We start from the raw sequence: 18,515 nt of genomic DNA on the forward strand, positions 1-18,515 counted from the left end.
TTAAAATACAAAAAAATTTGGAAATGCTTAAAGAGTAAAACTATCCCAGGCCCACAGGTAATATAATCACTGTTAAGTTTGGTTGGTCTTTACAAACTTATTATTTATATGTGTGTGTGTGTGTATTTATTTATATACACACACACATATATAAATAATAATATATATATCTATATGTAGATATAATGTTTTAATACAAATTGTATTATACTATGCCTGCTTTGTGTAACTTTTAAAAATTTTGATATAGCATACACATTTTTCTATGGTAATTCAGGTGTGCTATGGTTTTTTTTTTTAATAGCTGTATAGTATTTCTTTAACCAAGCCTTAATCCCTAATTGGTGGGGATTTAACTTGTTTTCTTTTGCTGTTGTTGTTATACAATGGACATCTTTGTACATATATCTGCGTGCTCGTTTATTCTAAGTAAATAATTAAATTCCTAAAAGCAGCATTGCTGGTCAAAGGGTATCTATGTTTTAAAGTGATATATATTGCCAGATTTTCCTCAAGAAAATGGTATTTACTCCTAACAATGTATGAGAACATCTGTTTCTTCATTGAAATGGACTTCTTCTAATTAATGTAATCAGCATTAATTTTTTTTTAAGTCTGACAAATTTTTTTTCATAATTTAACTAGCTAGTCCTATATACTAGTTCAGTTCTTAAGGTCTTGATCCTAATGTAAATACTCTACAGAAATCTTACCCTGCATGTCTTTTGTATGATCAATAAAAATAAGAAACTAAATTAAAGACACTATTGCAAGAGATAATTCCTTTATAATATAGAGTTAATATTGGAATTGTTACTTTAACTCAGTATAACTTATAGAAGTTTCCCATGAGACTTTAAATCCTTGGTCTATTTGCTGAGGCTCTTTGGTATATATCAGCTTATTATTTTTCAAAAGAATTTATTGGTCTGGAAAAGTGCATTAAATTTTCAGAGAGCCATAAAAGTTGAAGCTAAACCACAGGTAAATCTGGAATTTATTTAATTGCATTGGTGGGTAGTTCAAAATGTGTTTTAAATGTAATGTGCACATTTTAAAAAAATCTCTTTTAAATGAACAGGAAGCTCTGATGAGGAAGGAAATACTTCAGAATCTGAACTTTGGAAGGGCCCACTACCAGAGACAGATGAAAAATCACAGTAAGTCCTGATAATAGTATTAATAGACAATGATAATGCATACCTTCTACATCAGTCTGGGAAGCTATGACCACAGCCATTTTTGATAACAGTTAATGAAAAACTTAGCATCATGAATGTCTTTTTAAAGCCAAGGACCACCTAGCCTGCTAAGGTCAGAGTTTATTCCCAGCCATTGTTTATGGCCATAAACAGCCAACTTGTCCAGCTCCCTCTTGGTGAGTAAATCTTTCCTCAGCTCACATTGACAGATGACCCCCTAGTTTTTGCTTTTATTGTTTCAGAGAGATGCTGTTTACTAGCTTCCAGAGCAGCCTATCCATGATATTCTGATTATCATAAACCTATACAGGGGAGCCCCTTGAAGATATATACAGATGTAAAAGTTTTCTTGCCAACAGCCACCTTAGCCCCCAGAGATACACAAGTCAACACATGCATTGTTCTCTGCTATTGGTTGGAAGAGCTGTCTGCATATAGGCTGGAACATTATCAGTTCTTCTCATATACTGGGATGTTCACCACTTGAGCTTTATCTGTTGAAAGGGGATAAAATAATACCTACTATATAGAGTTTATTGTGAAGATTTAATAGAATAAAGAATGTAAAGCACCTGGTCTGGCACAATACCTACCAACATAGTAAGTGCTCAATAAATTTTAGTCCCATTTTGTTACTCTAGGCATATTGGTCCATAATAAGAGACCTGTTGAATCAATCATAATTTGCTAATTTAAGCTGATTATAAAACATATTGCTAATTATAAAATATGTTCTCAGTGTAATAGAATTCAGGTGTGTTGGAAAGTTTTTTTTTTTAAAGATAAGTTTTTTCTGTGACCTTAACCTTTATTTTTGTCATTCAAATAAAGAATTCCCAAATGAGTCATCATTATAGATCAGATTATAAAAAAGGTATCGCTATCCTAGTAAAACTATCAACTGAACTTTTGACCATATATAACTTTCCCTTGAAGAGCTGAAAATGACAGAATAGGTCTTGGAGTCAACTCACCTTTTTGGCAGTAAAGATACATGAATAAAGTCTAAGAGGGGTTTCATAATCCAAAGCTCTTTGTGACCTTATAAAAACTTGACATCAGGTACTGACATCTAAGTTCACACAGAAATTCAGCTAATTTCATATATTTAAGTTCTTAATACAGTTTAAAAAATTCTACTGCATTTTGCTGTCATGCTTGGGAAAAGGGACAGTAGCCAGGAGAATACCAAATTGTAGGTAATTTTAAATCAACTTCATCTGATTCTGGAATTGATCTTTTAAAAATTTGAACTCCAAATGATGGAGTCCCACTGTGAATCTCTGATTTAAAAGAACATTTTCTGAAGAGACTGGTACACAGAGTTTGTCCAGCTTGATTCTCTGTTCCCAGAAGGGAGAAAAGCAATTGTACATACATTTAATCTTTAGAACAGCTCTATGAGGAAATGTGATGTTCTTTATTTTATAGATAAGGAAACTGAGCCCAGAGAAGTTAAATAACTTGCTTGCTCAGCAAATAACTGACAGAGCTTAGGACTTAAAAAACACTGACTTGAAAACCTGTGCTATTTCCATTGTCCTACTCTGGCTCCTAGCACTAATATTTATTTAGTACTTTATAATTTTCATAATATTTTAACACATTATAGTTTAATATCTCCTTTCAGAGTTCTGTTCTTTGTTTTAGACATAATCTTCACTGCTACAGATACATATTTACTCTTCTCAGAGTAATAAAATCTGCAGCCTAAGCAGATTTTCCCTATTCCTAGGAGTAAGACTTGTATTTTTCCTTAAAATAGTTTTTTTCATTCATTTTTTGATCAGGCTATAATTTGAAATGAGAATGAACAGAATAAGCTATAAAGTTAACCAAAAAGTAAAGAGAAGCAATGACATTTCACAAAGTACTTCAAAGTAAAATCTTAGGTAGTAAGTACATTTAGGGAGACGTGCCAACATATACAGCATTTTCAATTTAATCAGTCTTGGTATAGTTATGATTATTTTAGAAGCCAAGAATTATTTGATACCTGAATCATGAAATATGTTGCTATATAAAAGAATCAGCAAATATGTTGGATTAAAATATTTTATTTTTATTAATCTCATATAATGTGTCACCTAGTAATTTTTTCTCCAATTGTTGATTTAATCAAATTGTATACTTTTTCTTTTAAACAGGGAAGAAGAATTTGATGAATATTTTCAAGGTTTATTTCTGTGAGATGGAAGAGGGATGCGTACATTCCTTAATGTGAAAGTATACTTTGAAATTCTTCACAAAATTTTGTCTACACGTTGCAACTTGAGTGGTTTGTCTTTGGAAATAAAAATCCAGCTACTCTCAGGATGTCAGATGCTTTGGAAGTTTTTCAGTTTTATTGGAGGCACTTTTCCCTATATATCTTTTCAATTGTTTATCTACAACTCTGTTCCATCTGTAGCTCCTAAAGTATGGACCTAGTACATCCTCTAGTACAGAGATCCATTGTGCCTATATTTTTGTAGGTTTTTTTTTTTCCCCACTGATTCACATTTATGTTCCCTTGCCTCAGCTTAAACTTTTAGGATTATTGGGGTTTCACATTCCTCTTGCTTCCATCTCACCTCTACCACTTAACGGAGTTTGTTATAATCAAATTTGATTCCCCAGTGTATGGGTAATTTATTATAAAGTAAATTAATACCACAGGGGGCCAAATGAGATTCCAGTAGTCTAAAACAGCAGATGTGTGCATGAAACTTGACTCTTAGCAGAGATTATACAGTAACATAATTTAACTGAACAATACTGTGTGCATAGAGCTTGTCTCAGATACAGTCATACAGATATGGATATACTTATATGCAGGGATATATTGTAAAATGTAACTTCTTTTTTTTATAAATTTATTTATTTTTGGCTGCATTGGGTGTTTGTTGCTGCACGTGGGCTTTCTCTAGTTGCGGCGAGCAGGGGCTACTCTTATGTTGCGGTGCACGGGCTTCTCACTGTGGTAGCTTCTCGTGGAGCACGGGCTCTAGGTGCACGGGCTTTAATAGTTGTGGCACTTGGGCTCAGTAGTTGTGGCTCGCAGGCTCTAGAGAGCAGGCTCAGTAGTTGTGGAGCATGGGCTTAGTTGCTCTGTGGCACGTGCGATCTTCCTGGAGCAGGGATTGAACCCATGTCCCCTGCATTGGCAGGGGGATTCTTGACCACTGTGCCACCAGGGAAGTCCAAAATGTAACTTCTTAATTTGGGGTTCATACCCACGAGTCAGTGGATGTGCTTCAGGAAATCTAAACACTCCTAGAATCTATGTGTAAACTTTTGTAATTATGTGTGGTTTGGGGGGAAAGCGTCCATAGTTTTCATCAAATTTTCAAAAGGATATATTGACTTTTTTTTCAAAAGGTCAGACCCATTTTTATAAACAGCCAAGAGGTGAATAGAGAAGATGCGTGATTTGGTGAGTAAGAGAGGACCTGTAAAAAATGATTGTACCATTCCAATTATTTTGTTGAAGATATGCTATTTTAAATGACACTTAAACATGGAATGATTGGCATTAAACTAAAATAGGGAATTATAGTATCTTATTTTTAAATAGTATCAGAGATTATCTTTTTATTAAACAGTTGTTATTCATTAAATAGCATGCTTCTGTTATGTGAGACACTGTGCTACAAAAGAAATATCTAGGAAATAATTATGCAGTCATTTCTAAACCATCAGAAAACAGTAAATCAGTGTTTATTAACCAACAGATAAGTAAACAGTTTTGTTTTGTCATTTTCAGCTCACAACTTTTAGTGAAAAAGAATCTTGATTTCTGAGGAAAGTGTTGAAATGTCCAGCAGCAAAACTGATATTAGTAATAGAATATATGAAGCTAAAACATTTTATGATAAAAATATAGTTTATTGGTCATCAGAAAATAAAATTCCTGCAAAACTAAACAGTGACTAGGAAGAATATTTAAAGACCCTTTTAAAATAGATCCATATGTTTGGCATTGCAAGTATGGTTTACAGACATTAAGTTCATTTATAAATTTAGATCATATGTAATCAGTGTTTAATCCATTCATACACAATAGCAGATAATGGGAGTCATATTTTAAAGGAGTCTTTGAAAATGCCTCAAGATGATGCGTTTAGGGCTTCCCTGGTGGCGCAGTGGTTGAGAGTCCGCCTGCCAATGCAGGGGACACGGGTTCATGCCCCAGTCTGGGAAGATCCCACATGCCGTGGAGCGGCTGGGCCCGTGAGCCATGGCCGCTGAGCCTGCGCGTCCAGAGCCTGTGCTCCGCAACAGGGAGAGGCCACAACAGTGAGAGGCAAAGATGATGCGTTTAAAGATTTTTTTTAATTTAATTTTTATTTTATATTAGAGTATAGTTGACTTACAGCACTGTGTTAGTTTCAGGTGTACAGCTGAGTGATTCAGTTACATATATCCATTCTTCAGATTCTTTCCCCACATAGGTTATTACAGAATATTGAGTAGATTTCCCTGTACTATATAGTAGGCCCTTGTTGATTATCTATTTTCTAGAGTTAAGAGATTAATTCTCCAGCAGACCTATCTTAATCTTGGCTGTAGTGTAGTCAGTGGTGTTCAGCGGACCATAGGTTTGGGATGTGAAGTTACGCTTTCTTATACTTGCTCTTAAGCAAAGTTCCTATTTTTGCAGACCTCCTCATCTCTGCCCCTCAGTTCGTTTTCTAGTGAATGAGGAGAGGAAGTTGTTTGAGCTGACTGATATTTTGGGGTCTAAAATTATATAAGGCTTAAAGGAAGAGGGTTTCTTATACAGTTTCTAAAATAATCCTAGAAGTGTGGTTTCAAAATTATTTTAAGTAATGAAAATAAGATGTACATATATCACCAAAGGTGATAACATAGACAACGATCATTTGGGTGTATATATTGAGTTTTTTTCTCCCTAAAAATATTTTATTAACTTCAGGCACTCTTCATTTATATCTGTTTGTTACAATATTTATTCAAAATATTATTCATTCATGTTTACTGAGTGCCTACCTTGTGCCAGGCACTACTCTAAGTGTGAGCATAGAAATGTGAACAAAACAGACAAAAAGAGGCAAAAAAATCTTTCCTCTCGTGAACCTTATATTCTAATGTGAGAGGAAGAATCTTATAATTCTAAAGTACCTGACTTACTTGTAAAAATATAACAAATGGTGATTTATTTCTCAGCTGCTTTAAAACTGAACACTGTCTTCTCTATAACAAAACATTTGAGGTTCAGAGACGAATTCATTATAATTTAGATATGTTTTACAAGAAAATCTGTGGTATAATTAATATTTGGTCTGTTTTATAATTTGGTCATTACAGAAAAGAAAGAAATCTTCTCTGATGTACAGATATGTACCATGTAGTAGAAGTAGTTGATTAGTTTCTCTTGACAAGTCAATATTTAGAATTCCTGGTAGACAGTCCTAGTAATCATTTTTAAAAGTAATCTCTGTTAAAAGTCCTTCTGAACTGTTTATGATAAAGTTTTTGCATAATCAAATCACATGCTTCGTAATAATGCATATTTATTAGATGATTTAACTTGCATTAGGATTATCCAGGTAATGTCTTATAAATTGATAATTCTTTCAGTGAGAAGAATAGTTCTGAATGTAAGAATGTATTCTTAGTTACACATAAAATAATTGATTTCAGACTTGGGGGAAAGGATGGGTGTAGGATGACGATGTACTTTTAAGCTACTAAAAGTGGTATGGTCTTCACTATTATCAAGGGTAAAAAGTGGAGGAAAGAAGCATTTCAGATGGAATAACATTTAACATCCTTTTTCTTTGTTTCTTATATAGTACTTACATACATTACACATTCTATACTCTATTTACTCTTACATTAAGACATGTTGACGAGAGACTTCTGGTTCAGGAAGGGATGTGAGGTGTGAATTACTATTAATGTTATGGGTTGAATTGTGTCCCATCTGAAATTCCTATGTTGAAATCCTGACCACAGTACCTTAGAATGCGGCTGTATTTGTAGATAGGGCATTTAAAGAGGTAGTTAAGGTAAAATGAGGTCATATGAGTGGGTCCTAATCCTATATGAGTGGTGTCCTTATAAGAAGAATGAGGACACAGACCCACACGAGGGAAGACTGAAGACCAGTTGAAGACACAGGGGGAAAGAAGATGGCCATTGACAAGCCAAGGAGAGAAGCATCACAAGAAACCAACCCTGCCAACACCTTAATCTTGGACTTCTAGTCTCCAGAATTGTGAGAAAATAAACTTCTGTTGTTTAAGCCACCCAGTCTGGGGCATTTTGCTGTAAGTAGCCCTAGTAAATGAATACAGTTATGAATACAGTTAATAAGAACCTTTAAAAAAAATTGGTGACTAATTTCAGGATTATATTATTTTTAATTTAAAACAAATTGGCACCAAAAATGCACTTATTTTTGTCTTATTTTGTACTTCTGTTGAACTTTATTTTACCCTCAGGGCTTTTAGGCTAGCAGTATATTTTCTCATGCTAGTCACAGGCTAGCTTTTCTGAAGATGCTGTTACTCTGTCACTTGATGGTTTGATGAATGAAATTTGCTAATGTTCTTTTGAATGTTTTCTTGTCTTCAAATGTAGAAACTATTTGAAATTTAGACCAGTTGGACTGTATTACAGCATTAGACATGTTTTGGACTTTTTGTCATCACCACCACCTCCTGAATCTTCTGCAGCTAGTAAAAAGGAGAAAAGCAGTATTATTGGGAGTCAGTGGATATACAGTGTTTTTTCCCTAATATTAGTGTAACTTTATAGCCTACTTCATAGTTTTAACTTACAGCAAGTACTAAGGGTTTGACCATTTAAAAACTGGAATGCATATTCAGAATTAGTCCATTTAGAAAATAAAATCTAATAAATGATTAGCCAATTAATGTCTCAGTTTCACAAAAGAACCACTGAACTGTGCAATCCGGGAATCTGAGTTGTTGCTTTGTGCCAAGCACAAAGCTTGTTGCCTGGAAATAAAATAATATTAGTTTACAGAGACTTCTCAGTGTAGTAGGAAAAAAATTTGGAAGTAATTTTTTATGTAAATAAGGATAGAAGATCCATATCCAATATACTGAATACTAAAAAAAAAAAAAGGAGCCACTTAGAGGGCTTGATAACCTGTTGATTATAAAATTGAGGTAAAGATTAATTGTACTAAGAAATACCTTTTCTTTTCACTTGCCCAGTAAAAATGACCATTTTTGTTACCTTTCTGAAGGGCAAATCAGATGTTATCACTTTCCTGTTTAAATCCCTTTAAGGATTTCCCAGTGCTCTCTGGAGGACAAATCCTTAGCAAGGCCTTCAAGGTAACACACTGTCTGGCAGAGCTGCCTGCATTCTCAGCTTCATCTGGCACTTTGCCCTCCTTTGTAGCTCTCTAGACTCCAGCTACACCAGTTTTTAAGTTATTTAATTGCACCAAGCTTATTTCCACTTCAAGGCCTTTGTGCACATTCTGTTCTTTCCTCTCCAACTCCTCCTCCTTTCTCTGCTTAGGCAAAGAGTACGTAGTCTTACGTTTAGCATAAGCATCCTTTAAGAAAGCCTTCCCGGTTAGCATAAGCATCCTTTAGGAAAGTCTTCCCGGATGCCTCAGGTACATACCTCATGCTTCCTCTGATAGTTATAGTTAGATAATCAGTTGTTCATTTGTTGGTTTGTCTAGCTCCCCCACCAGGTGGTAAGCTCTAGGAGATAAGGACCCCATCGTTCCCCAGGGCCTGCCTAACACAGGGCCTCATGCAGACTACACACCCAATAAATATGTAAATGGATGTATATCCCAGAGTCAGTAACTCCTGTTTTTATTCTGTTGAAGGATATCAACCCTTTAAGCAAAATGCTTTCTCCCTCTGTGAATTCTTTAAAATACCACTAAATATAAGAACCATCTAAAAAGAATGTTGCATCTTTTTTTTTACAAGGCCTTTCCAGATAGAGATGATTTCTCTGTTAAACAATAAGAATTTCTTACAAAACCTTTTGAGTGTTGAGCTCTTGAGGCAAAATATAAAATCATGATATTAGTATTCCACTTTCCAGATGACGTTTGAGGCATCTGATGAACTAATAGGTGATCCTAAGCATCTTAACCGAGGCTTTCTGAAGATTATCTTCAACCTAACTGAGTGACTTTAGGAGTAGAAATTTCATCAGGATAAACAGCACTAAGTAGAGACATCTGAGGCATAGGCAAAGTCTCAGGGTACCAGTCAAGTCACCCCACTCAGCTGACCAGCTTTACATCTCGGGCTTCCTTAGGTCTGGAAGTGAGGCTGGAGATCTGTAAAACCTTCTCATTATCTGGAGAGGAACATTAAGCTCAGACAGTTAAGCAAGATGCCCAAAGTCTCACAGCTAATGCATAATGTTAGGACTAAACTTATTTTCTCACCTAATCCTAATTGATCCCACTGATTCTATGGTTTTCATATTATTTCTAAAAACTCAGTATTCTGCAGAGGTACCTCAAGAGCCATATTCTAGAGTGGATGAAGAAACCTAACCCTAACCCCTACTTCGACTGGACCAATCAATTCCATCTGGAATTACAAAGTAAGATCTTGTTTGAGGGGGATAAAAAACCCTGAAAACCACTAATCAACTTCTTGTAATTACCAGTCTGTGTGCAGTAAAGCAAATTTCCTGTTTGCATTTTCTTGTCGTGAGATTAATCTCTGCTTGACTTTCAGCTACTTTACAAGAAGTCAAAACAGATTCCATCTTACCTTTTTCAGTCGTATTTCCTTCTTCCTGCTTTTTCTTCTCTTCAGTTACCTTCATCTTTACATCATTCTCATCAGCTAGGGACTTCCATTCCACTCTGTTATTTTGAAGACCATTCAGCATAGGTATGATTTCTTTGTGAAACCGTGAGAACTCCTAGATAGAATTTTAGGTCAGAAACTACTTAGATCATATTGTTCATTTTTAGTACTTTTCATGTGCAGAGAAGGAGCTCTAAGGAATTATTACAGCGCTCAGAGCTGCTAGGATGAGATTAACTCAGTGCCTCAGAAGTGGGAAACGTAGCTGTTTTCCTTCCTGCCTGCCTAAGTAAGTCTGTTCCATTTGCTTACATCTGAGTTCTCTCACCTTTCATTCCACCCCTGAATGAGAGATTAAGGTAATACCTCAAACTACCTTGGAGAAACAGGGACACCCCTAATGACTTTCCTTGAGGGTGACTTTGGTTTTGGTTAACAGTTTGAAAGAAAAATTCTCATCCAGAAGATGATATATTTTACTCAGATAATGAAGTTGTTTACTTACCTTATATACAAAAGTACAAACAAAGTCAATAAATCCAACTTGAAGTTTAGGTAGTTCATCTTTTTTGTTTCTGTCCATCATAGGCTAGAAAGAGAAATAAATTCTTTAAAGATCTTTTTCTGAGATTCAGTGAACAAGACAGACTGATTTGTATTGATAATTTTTAATAAGTAGTGCATTTTTATGTCAAGGTGTTTACAATTGGTTGTTGCTGCAGCACTGTTCTCTCCAGATCTCCTTGTTCCCAAAATTCATTTGCAACCAGAAGTGCTACCTGAAAAAAAGGACATGATTCATGAAAGTGACTTGTTTGCATTTTATTGTGACATTTAAGGATAGAATGTATAATTAATGCTTGAGGTGTTGTCATACCATGTGCTCTTTGGTTTTAAAAGGATGTCATTTACAGATTATACTGAAATGGGAAAAGGGTATTTCTCTTCCTACTTCAGTGTGGTAGACTCATTCTAGGAGTGCCTATCTCCTATTTGCTATTGCCACCACCTCTCAACAATAAAAACGGGAGATGGGAAATTGTAATTCCATTACGTTCTGCTTCATGCTCTAAAGCTTCCCAGCTCCTCCTCTTGTCCTGCTTATCTCTTAGCATCTAGCATGTATCTGCATGTGTGTTTGTGCACATACATGCACAGTTTAGAACACAACTTCACCTGATTATGGTGTGAGGATATTTGAGGGTTCATTTATAGTTTTTTAAAAACCAGTATTTATCAGGTTTATTGAACACCTGCTAGCTGCCTTACATTGGCATGAGCCAGGCTTACAAAGAGGAGTAACATGTGACCTTTATCTTTAAGATGCTCACAGTTTAATGAAGACAGTCATGCAAACAATGTGGTAAGTGCTATAATAGTAACAGTATGAACTGCTGTGGATCAAGGAGAAGGGAGAAAGGTTAGGGAGGTTGCATTTATGCTGTATCGTCAAGGATGACTAGTAGTTTGCCGATAAAGAAGAGGGGGAAGACTATGTACAGATAAAATTCAACGTCCAGCTTTTTTTTTTAAATTTATTTATTTTTGGCTGCATTGGGTCTTCGTTGCTCCGCGCAGGCTTTCTCTAGTTGGCAGCAAGTGGGGGCTACTCTTTGTTGCGATGTGTGGGCTTCTCATTGCAGTGGCCTCTCCTGTTGCGGAGCACAGGCTCTAGGCGCGCGGGCTTCAGTGGTTTTGACTTACAGGCTCAGTAGTTGTGGCACATGGGCTTTGTTGCTCCGCGGCATGTGGGATCTTCCCGGACCAGGGCTTGAACCCATGTCCCCTGCATTGGCAGGTGGATTCCCAACCACTGCGCCACCAGGGAAGTCCCCAACACCCAGCTCTTGTGTGAGTAGGAGCTTAGAGTGTGAGGCGGTGACATGGGAAAGAGTGAAAAGAAAGAAACTGGGGAGTAGGAGTTAAGGACAGGTAATGACAGGCCATGTAAGCTCTGCTGGGAAGTTTAACCTGATTCTCTGGGCCAGTAGTTCTTATTCTTGAGCCATAGGGTCCCTCCAAAGTGCATGAGTGGCACAGAAGTGGATGCCAAGAGAAATTTAAGCTAAAGTAACTTTGCTTTTTTCTCTTTAATAAAGTGATCTTTGTACAACTTTCTGTGTGAGAAAAATAGACTTTGCTTCTTTCTTTAAAAAAGGTTGAAAACCTCCAGCATTGGGGAGTTTAGAAGGCTTTTAAGCAATGCTGTGGCCAAGCAGAGGTCTATTTATAAGCAGTCCCAGCAGCAGCTCAGGAAGGTTGGAGGAGTTCATGATGAGAGAGGATCACTTAGGAGGCTGCCACCATAGTTCTGATGAAAGAGGGAAAGTATTAACTATAAGGTGGTAGCAAGAGTGATGGACAGGAGTGGCTTTGAAATGAGGGAGATGGACTCAAGCAAGACCCCAGGTTCTGGCGTGGTGGTGATGTAGACGAAGAATAGAGAAGGAAGAGCGGGCAGTCAGTGCAGAAGGAGCACAGGTGTTTGGCTTGGGGGTTGATGGCTCTGATTATTCTGTCTTTACAAATAAAATCCACACTTAACAGTTGAACCCAGTGAATTCTGGCCTCTTCTGCTTAGGGTTTTCCCTGTGAATTAACTGAGGGAGAAAGAGAAGCTTCTTTCATCGATTAGTAAGAAACCAAGTGGTAAACGAATGGCTCCCACTCTGACTCCCCAAGGTTGGGGAAGAGCTTCCTTGGAAGACGCCCTTAAATACGACCTCGCAGATAGTGCCACCTGGTAACTGACAGCACACTGAAGAGGAGACTGTAAGTGCAAAGCCACCCTTGACGGATGAAGGCGCTAATGATTCATCCTTGTCTTGTCCTTTATCTCCTCTATTAAAAATGCAGACACTCCCTGAATAATTTTATATAAACTTCTTACAGCCAGTCCAGTGGTAAAGGAATTCTTCTCAGAAAGCATTTTCTTTCTAAGGTTCCCTCTATTTGCCTTGTTCTGGGCCTGACCAAATGACCTATTGTCCCACTGACACTTGTGAGCTCTTGAAAGCTTTTCTTCACTAACACTTCACTAACAGAAACCCAACAGGGAACATTGTACTTTTGTCTTAACTTCTTAAATTCCTTTTTTCTTCTTTGTAAATTATAAACCTATTGTTTCAGAGGACAAGACCAGGGTAATGAAGATAATTGCTTACAAAATATATAGTCATATAACTGATAGCCATCATTAAATTCTGAGGTTGCATGATACCTTCATGTTCTCTTTCACATGGGACCTAGACAGAGCCCGAGTATGCGATAGAAAAGGGGAACTACTCGCCTGACTTTGTACCTCCCAGGGCTTGGTTATAGCTGACAGGTCACATGCAGTCATCATCATTGCCCTTTAAAAGAAAACAAAAAGTGTTAAAATAGAAATATAAAACAAGTTATTTTTGCCAAAAGAGAAATAAAATTCTGACTACTCACATGATAATCTCTTTTTTGGTTGGATCAGTGGTTACGTATTTGATGGCCTCTTCTTCAGTTTCCATTTTTTCACAGGCATCAACAATTTTTTGAAACATGGTTCTCTTCCTAAAAAAGATAACAGCTGTGCAACAATTTTAGCATATAAGGCCAGAGATAAAAAGTGTCTTTAATGTGTGCTTTTCAGGTTTTATGTTCCCAGTTTTCATCAAATGTCCATGTGGATCAAAGGGGCAAGGGGAGCAGAACAGGGAATGGCTGTGTAACTGGCATAGAAAGGGTTTAAGACAGAAAAAGCACCAGCCAGAAAGGGAAAAAAACTGTTAAGTTTGAAAACATTAAAACGAAGAGTTACATGTGACAAAAAAAGATAAAGGCCACAGGCTGTGATGAAACACTGTAATGCATAAAACCAACAAAAAATTAGAAGCCAAAAGATATGAAAAGATATGAAAATACAAGTGTGAACGACAAGATACCATCTCACACTCAGATTAACAAAATAAATAGATTTAAATAAGCCCAGATCAAGAAGAGTCCAGATATGGGATAACAGGGACACTTGTATGCTGCTGGTGGGAGTTTAAATTGGCATACCTACTCAGGAGTGCAGTAGATTTGCAATGTGGTATAAAATTTAAAATATGCAAACCCTACAACAATCCCATTTCTAGATATGTACTTTATAGAAACTCTCATATATATACAAGGATATACAATGTAGGCAGTGATGAAAAATTGGAAATAATCTAAATGTCCATGAGTAGAAGAATGGCTAAATTATGGTACATTTAAAAAGAATGAACTGGATTTCCATTTACCACCAAGCTAAATCTTCAAAACGCTGTGTGAAAACAAGCTGCAGAAAGGTATACACGGTATGATACCATTTATGGAAAAATTTTAAACACACTTAATGCCATATAAAAACATGGATGGGAAGGATGAATACACAGCAATATCAGGATGGTGGTATCTGCGAAGGAGAAGGGGAGAGGGTTTTCATGATAGAGTGGGCATGGGATGCCTCAATTGCATCACTTTTTCCCCTTAAAAAAAAAAAAAAGATGTAAGACAAAATCTTAGCATTTGTTGAATCTGAGCTATAGCTATTTGGATATCAGTTATATATTTCTAAATATCTGTCTTCATATTTGAACTATTTAACAAATTTTTAATGAAGAAGGATCAGAGAGGCACAATTTAATACTGCCCATCCAAGTTGTTAAATACTTAGATCCCATAGTTCGCCTTGTTCTAATGCATTTTAAACTTTATAATTCATCGACAAGAAATTGTGCAGAAGCTTGGAGTATCTGGCCTCCTTGGTAATCATTATTATTATTATAAATAGGGTAGTGCTCTGCTGTATATAACTCAGCATTTTTTGAGTTTGTTAATGTGCATCAGTATCACCAAGATTTTTCAACTCTCAGACTCTGGCAGGATCAAATGTCTGAGCCTGCAACTCTAAGTACCAGATTGTGGACTACGATGAATTCACCAGGACAAAAGTCACCTCGTAAGGTTTTGTAGTGTCGCTCTTCTGGCAGTGCACCTACCTTGCTGCATATTCTTTAATTCAAATTTCTTCAGATAAGCTAATTAATATTAGGGGCTTAGCTTTTTAAAATATGTTTCCAGATGTCTAGTAAATTCATTATCAGGCATCTTAAGGGTATTCTATTGATAATCCAAAAAGAAAAGAAGTGTGTGTGTAAATAAATACCCTTTAACTTTAAGGCAACGGACCATTTACGGAAAGCAGAACCACACAGAGTACAAGGGAGTTCTGTACTTACTTGAAATATAAAGCCAGGTCAGTTGCTATTATTGCAACTTCAAACAAATGAATAACTGTTTCAAACTGGCGTTTATTTAGGTTCTGGAAGATGTTTAAACTCTGTAAGATGAAAATTCACAATAAAGTGCCATCATTAATTTGCCTTTGATTCAACATACAAACCAAAAATGCTTAATAACATATAGATTATCCTATTATAGAAAGAAGAAAAACTAGGTCTTTCACTTTTTTTGCTTTTTCCATTTTCTCTCTTGGATTAGGTTACCCCTCTACTGTACTTTGAGTAAGGTAATTTAAACTATAAAAACATATCATTATCAAATATTCAGGTAATCGATGTATAAGATTTTGGAGTAAAAAAAAGTGTTTTCTTCCAGGACCATTTCAACAAAAATGATTTAAAATTTTCTGTAGTAATTGAGGAGCCTTAATAAAGAATATCTGGTATTTGTCCGATTGTTAGACATGTTGAATTATTTACTAGATAATTTCATAGTGATTACAGAAATTGCTGGAAAACTTTCAGAAGCTACAGATTACAATAGTACTCACATACACATAGGAAAAAGTAAATTCTTCCAAGTTGTTCTTAAAATGATGTCTTGCAATTATATTTTACAAAGACTTAACTATACCTTTCTTCAAAGAGTTTCCCACTAATCTCTTCATACATGGATCAGCCTCAATTTTTAGTGTTCTAGAAAATGAGAGTGTAAATCTGGGAGTGTTTTTTAAAAGGTATGATATTCCAAAAACACCATTTTAGGAATACAGGCCAAAGGACAAATGTATAGTGGGTTTTGCCAAATGAAGTTAACAGTTATGAAATACAGAAAAATTCCACTGGAAAGGAGGAAACAGTCTATTCACCTATGTGGAGTAGAGGCAGCATAATGTAGAAAAGAATACTGGGTCAAGCACCAAATAATAATAGTAAACACTCACCTAACGCTTACTACTTCCCGGGCACTGTTGTAAAGTGCTCTATGAACACTCGTAATTGCACAACAAACCACAGCATAGAGAGGTTAGGTAACTGCTCAAGGTTAAACAGCTAGTACACAGCAGAGCAGATATTTAAACCAGTGCAGCAGGGCACCACACTGCCTCTCAGCAAGGAGCCCAGGTTCAGCTCCCAGCTTCCCCACTTGGTAGTTGTGTAATCCTGAACACCTCGCTTAACATCTGTATTTGTTATATCAAATGGGGATAATAACAGCTGCCCTGCTAACTGCCTAGCACTCAGTCTGTGATCAATAAATATTTATGGAATGTTGATGCAAATGAGATAACTGGGAATGCATTTCAGAACTATAAGTTGCTACAAAATTTACTTAAATTATTTAATTATATATCAGTATTACTGTTATATCAAGTTTTGAGGTAATCCCCAGGTAAAAATAGAATTGCAAACCCAAGACCAAATACAGCTCTGTCATTCCAGGAGATTGAAATATTAGCAAGAAGTAGACTAGAATTATGTGTTACTGTATACATAATACAAACCTCCATTTAAGTCATCTTTTTATAACAGCTTCCATGACAAGAAAAATGGTATTTTACACAACAGATACAAGTAGTAGAAAAGCAAGTTGTAATATTTGTTAAAATAATGAGTTCATAATAGTTATATTTTTAAATTGATAGAAGGAAGAAATGGCTGTTGGACACTACAATGAACAAAAAGAAAGCTTGTCTAGATCAAAATTAATGTCTTACTTGAGACAGTGCACAGCAGCCCCTTGGGCATAATCTCTGCACCAAATTGTCTGGATACAGGTTATTTTTAACCTGGTCTGGATTGACCAGGAAGAAGGAAGAATAAGTGGGCCATTTGTCATTTTAATCCCACTTAACCTGCCCCTGATTTTGGTACACTGGTGGCCTGCCCTTGGACTGGTGGGGACCCAGTGGCATATTTACATCACTGAGTCACTGCCTTTATCTGTTCACTGATACACGTTATTATTTTCCCAAAGTAACGTGTATTACGTAATTCCGACACATACTTTGTAGCTCCAGTAGCACTGAAAGTCATCCTTGACTGCTGTACTAAGGACAAAAGGTTGGGGTCATGTGTGAAAATGCCTTAAACTTTTAGACAAATTAATAGCACATGAAGTCATTTTAATCCTTATTATATACTGAAAAATTTGCTAAAAGAGTGGATCTCAGGTGTTCTCACCACACACACACAAAAAGGTTAATGTTAATTAACTTGACTGTAGTAATCATTTTACTATCTATGTATATCAAAACAGCATGTTGTATACATTAAATATATGTAATTTAAAAAAATTAAAACAAAAACTTAGAAAAAAAGGGCCAAATAAAAACATTATAGAATGGGGAGAGGGGGCACACAAAGGAGGCTGCTGAATTTAAATAAATAATCCCTTAGGACAGACCTTCAGTCTACCAAATGCCAGATTGTACAGACTACACAACCATCAACCAAGTAAATCAATATTTTTTATGCACCAATTACTTTAATACAGGTACTTTTACTTTTAACCTGGATACCTGTTGCTATTTGCTAAATATATGTGTGTGAGAGAGAAAAGCTATATATAAAGAGATAAAAATAAATATGACTTAATACTGTTACACTTCATTTAAGTCATACCTTTTTCTAATCCAAAATAATAAAACAGCTATATTAAAGCAGACAGATTGTCAAAAGGTCTTTCACTTTACAAAGTAAATTATTGCTGGATTTTTTAAAAAGATGATTAATGTCACACTTTTAAAATTAGTATAATTAAGAAAACAGTATACATTCAACCCTTTTCAGTGCTGCTTCCTTCGTTGATAGCACAATATTCCTTATTTTCACTCTTTTTCTTCTCACTCATTTTCACTTTCATCTAAAAACACTGTACAGGCCTCTAATTGAAAAACCCTTTCTTAATATTCTATTTTCTCTTTTCCTTCTCTCACAGATAAGGTTCTTAAAAGAAGAGCTTCTAAGTGGTTTCTTTTTCAGCTATGGATATAGATTCACATAAAAGATCCTGTTTCTGTTTTGTATTAGTTGCTAGAAAGCTCTTGACCAAATCTGTGGCCCATGTCTAATAAATGTTTATACTTTTCACCATATACATTTTGGGCCTTCACCATACTTCATCTTATTTTTATATTGCCATTAGCCCTCATTTTTTTTCTTTAATGTTATATTAATTTTTGGACACTCCATTAAAAACATTTTGGAACAAGTTGAGGATTAAACATATATACATGCACGCAGGTTTTTTTTGAGTAAGCAAAGGCAGAGCCAGTGATCTTTTAATCAGAGCA

The 18,515-nt window shown here is 35.8% G+C and overlaps 2 protein-coding genes across 3 annotated transcripts in view; one reads left to right on the forward strand and one right to left on the reverse strand.

Annotated features, from left to right (window-relative positions):
* LOC132498846 (protein FRA10AC1) overlaps positions 1–3,518 on the forward strand; it is a 40,929-nt gene extending 37,411 nt beyond the window's left edge. For both annotated transcript variants that reach the window (XM_060113063.1, XM_060113145.1), the window contains exons 13-14: positions 1,082–1,160; positions 3,350–3,518. In XM_060113063.1, coding sequence (XP_059969046.1) covers positions 1,082–1,160; positions 3,350–3,392 — 122 coding nt within the window. In that variant the 3' untranslated portion in view covers positions 3,393–3,518. The remainder of the gene's footprint in view (positions 1–1,081; positions 1,161–3,349) is intronic.
* A 4,305-nt stretch (positions 3,519–7,823) lies between these two features.
* Positions 7,824–18,515, reverse strand: part of PDE6C (phosphodiesterase 6C) — a 59,883-nt gene continuing 49,191 nt past the window's right edge. Inside the window, exons 16-22 of the mRNA XM_060113271.1 lie at positions 15,217–15,317; positions 13,415–13,522; positions 13,266–13,329; positions 10,681–10,755; positions 10,482–10,565; positions 9,938–10,091; positions 7,824–7,885 (exon numbers count right to left, since the gene is read on the reverse strand). Coding sequence (XP_059969254.1) covers positions 7,824–7,885; positions 9,938–10,091; positions 10,482–10,565; positions 10,681–10,755; positions 13,266–13,329; positions 13,415–13,522; positions 15,217–15,317 — 648 coding nt within the window. The remainder of the gene's footprint in view (positions 7,886–9,937; positions 10,092–10,481; positions 10,566–10,680; positions 10,756–13,265; positions 13,330–13,414; positions 13,523–15,216; positions 15,318–18,515) is intronic.

The sequence above is a fragment of the Mesoplodon densirostris genome, chromosome 1 (genome assembly GCF_025265405.1).
Source record: "Mesoplodon densirostris isolate mMesDen1 chromosome 1, mMesDen1 primary haplotype, whole genome shotgun sequence".
NCBI classification, from domain to species: Eukaryota; Metazoa; Chordata; class Mammalia; order Artiodactyla; family Ziphiidae; genus Mesoplodon; species Mesoplodon densirostris.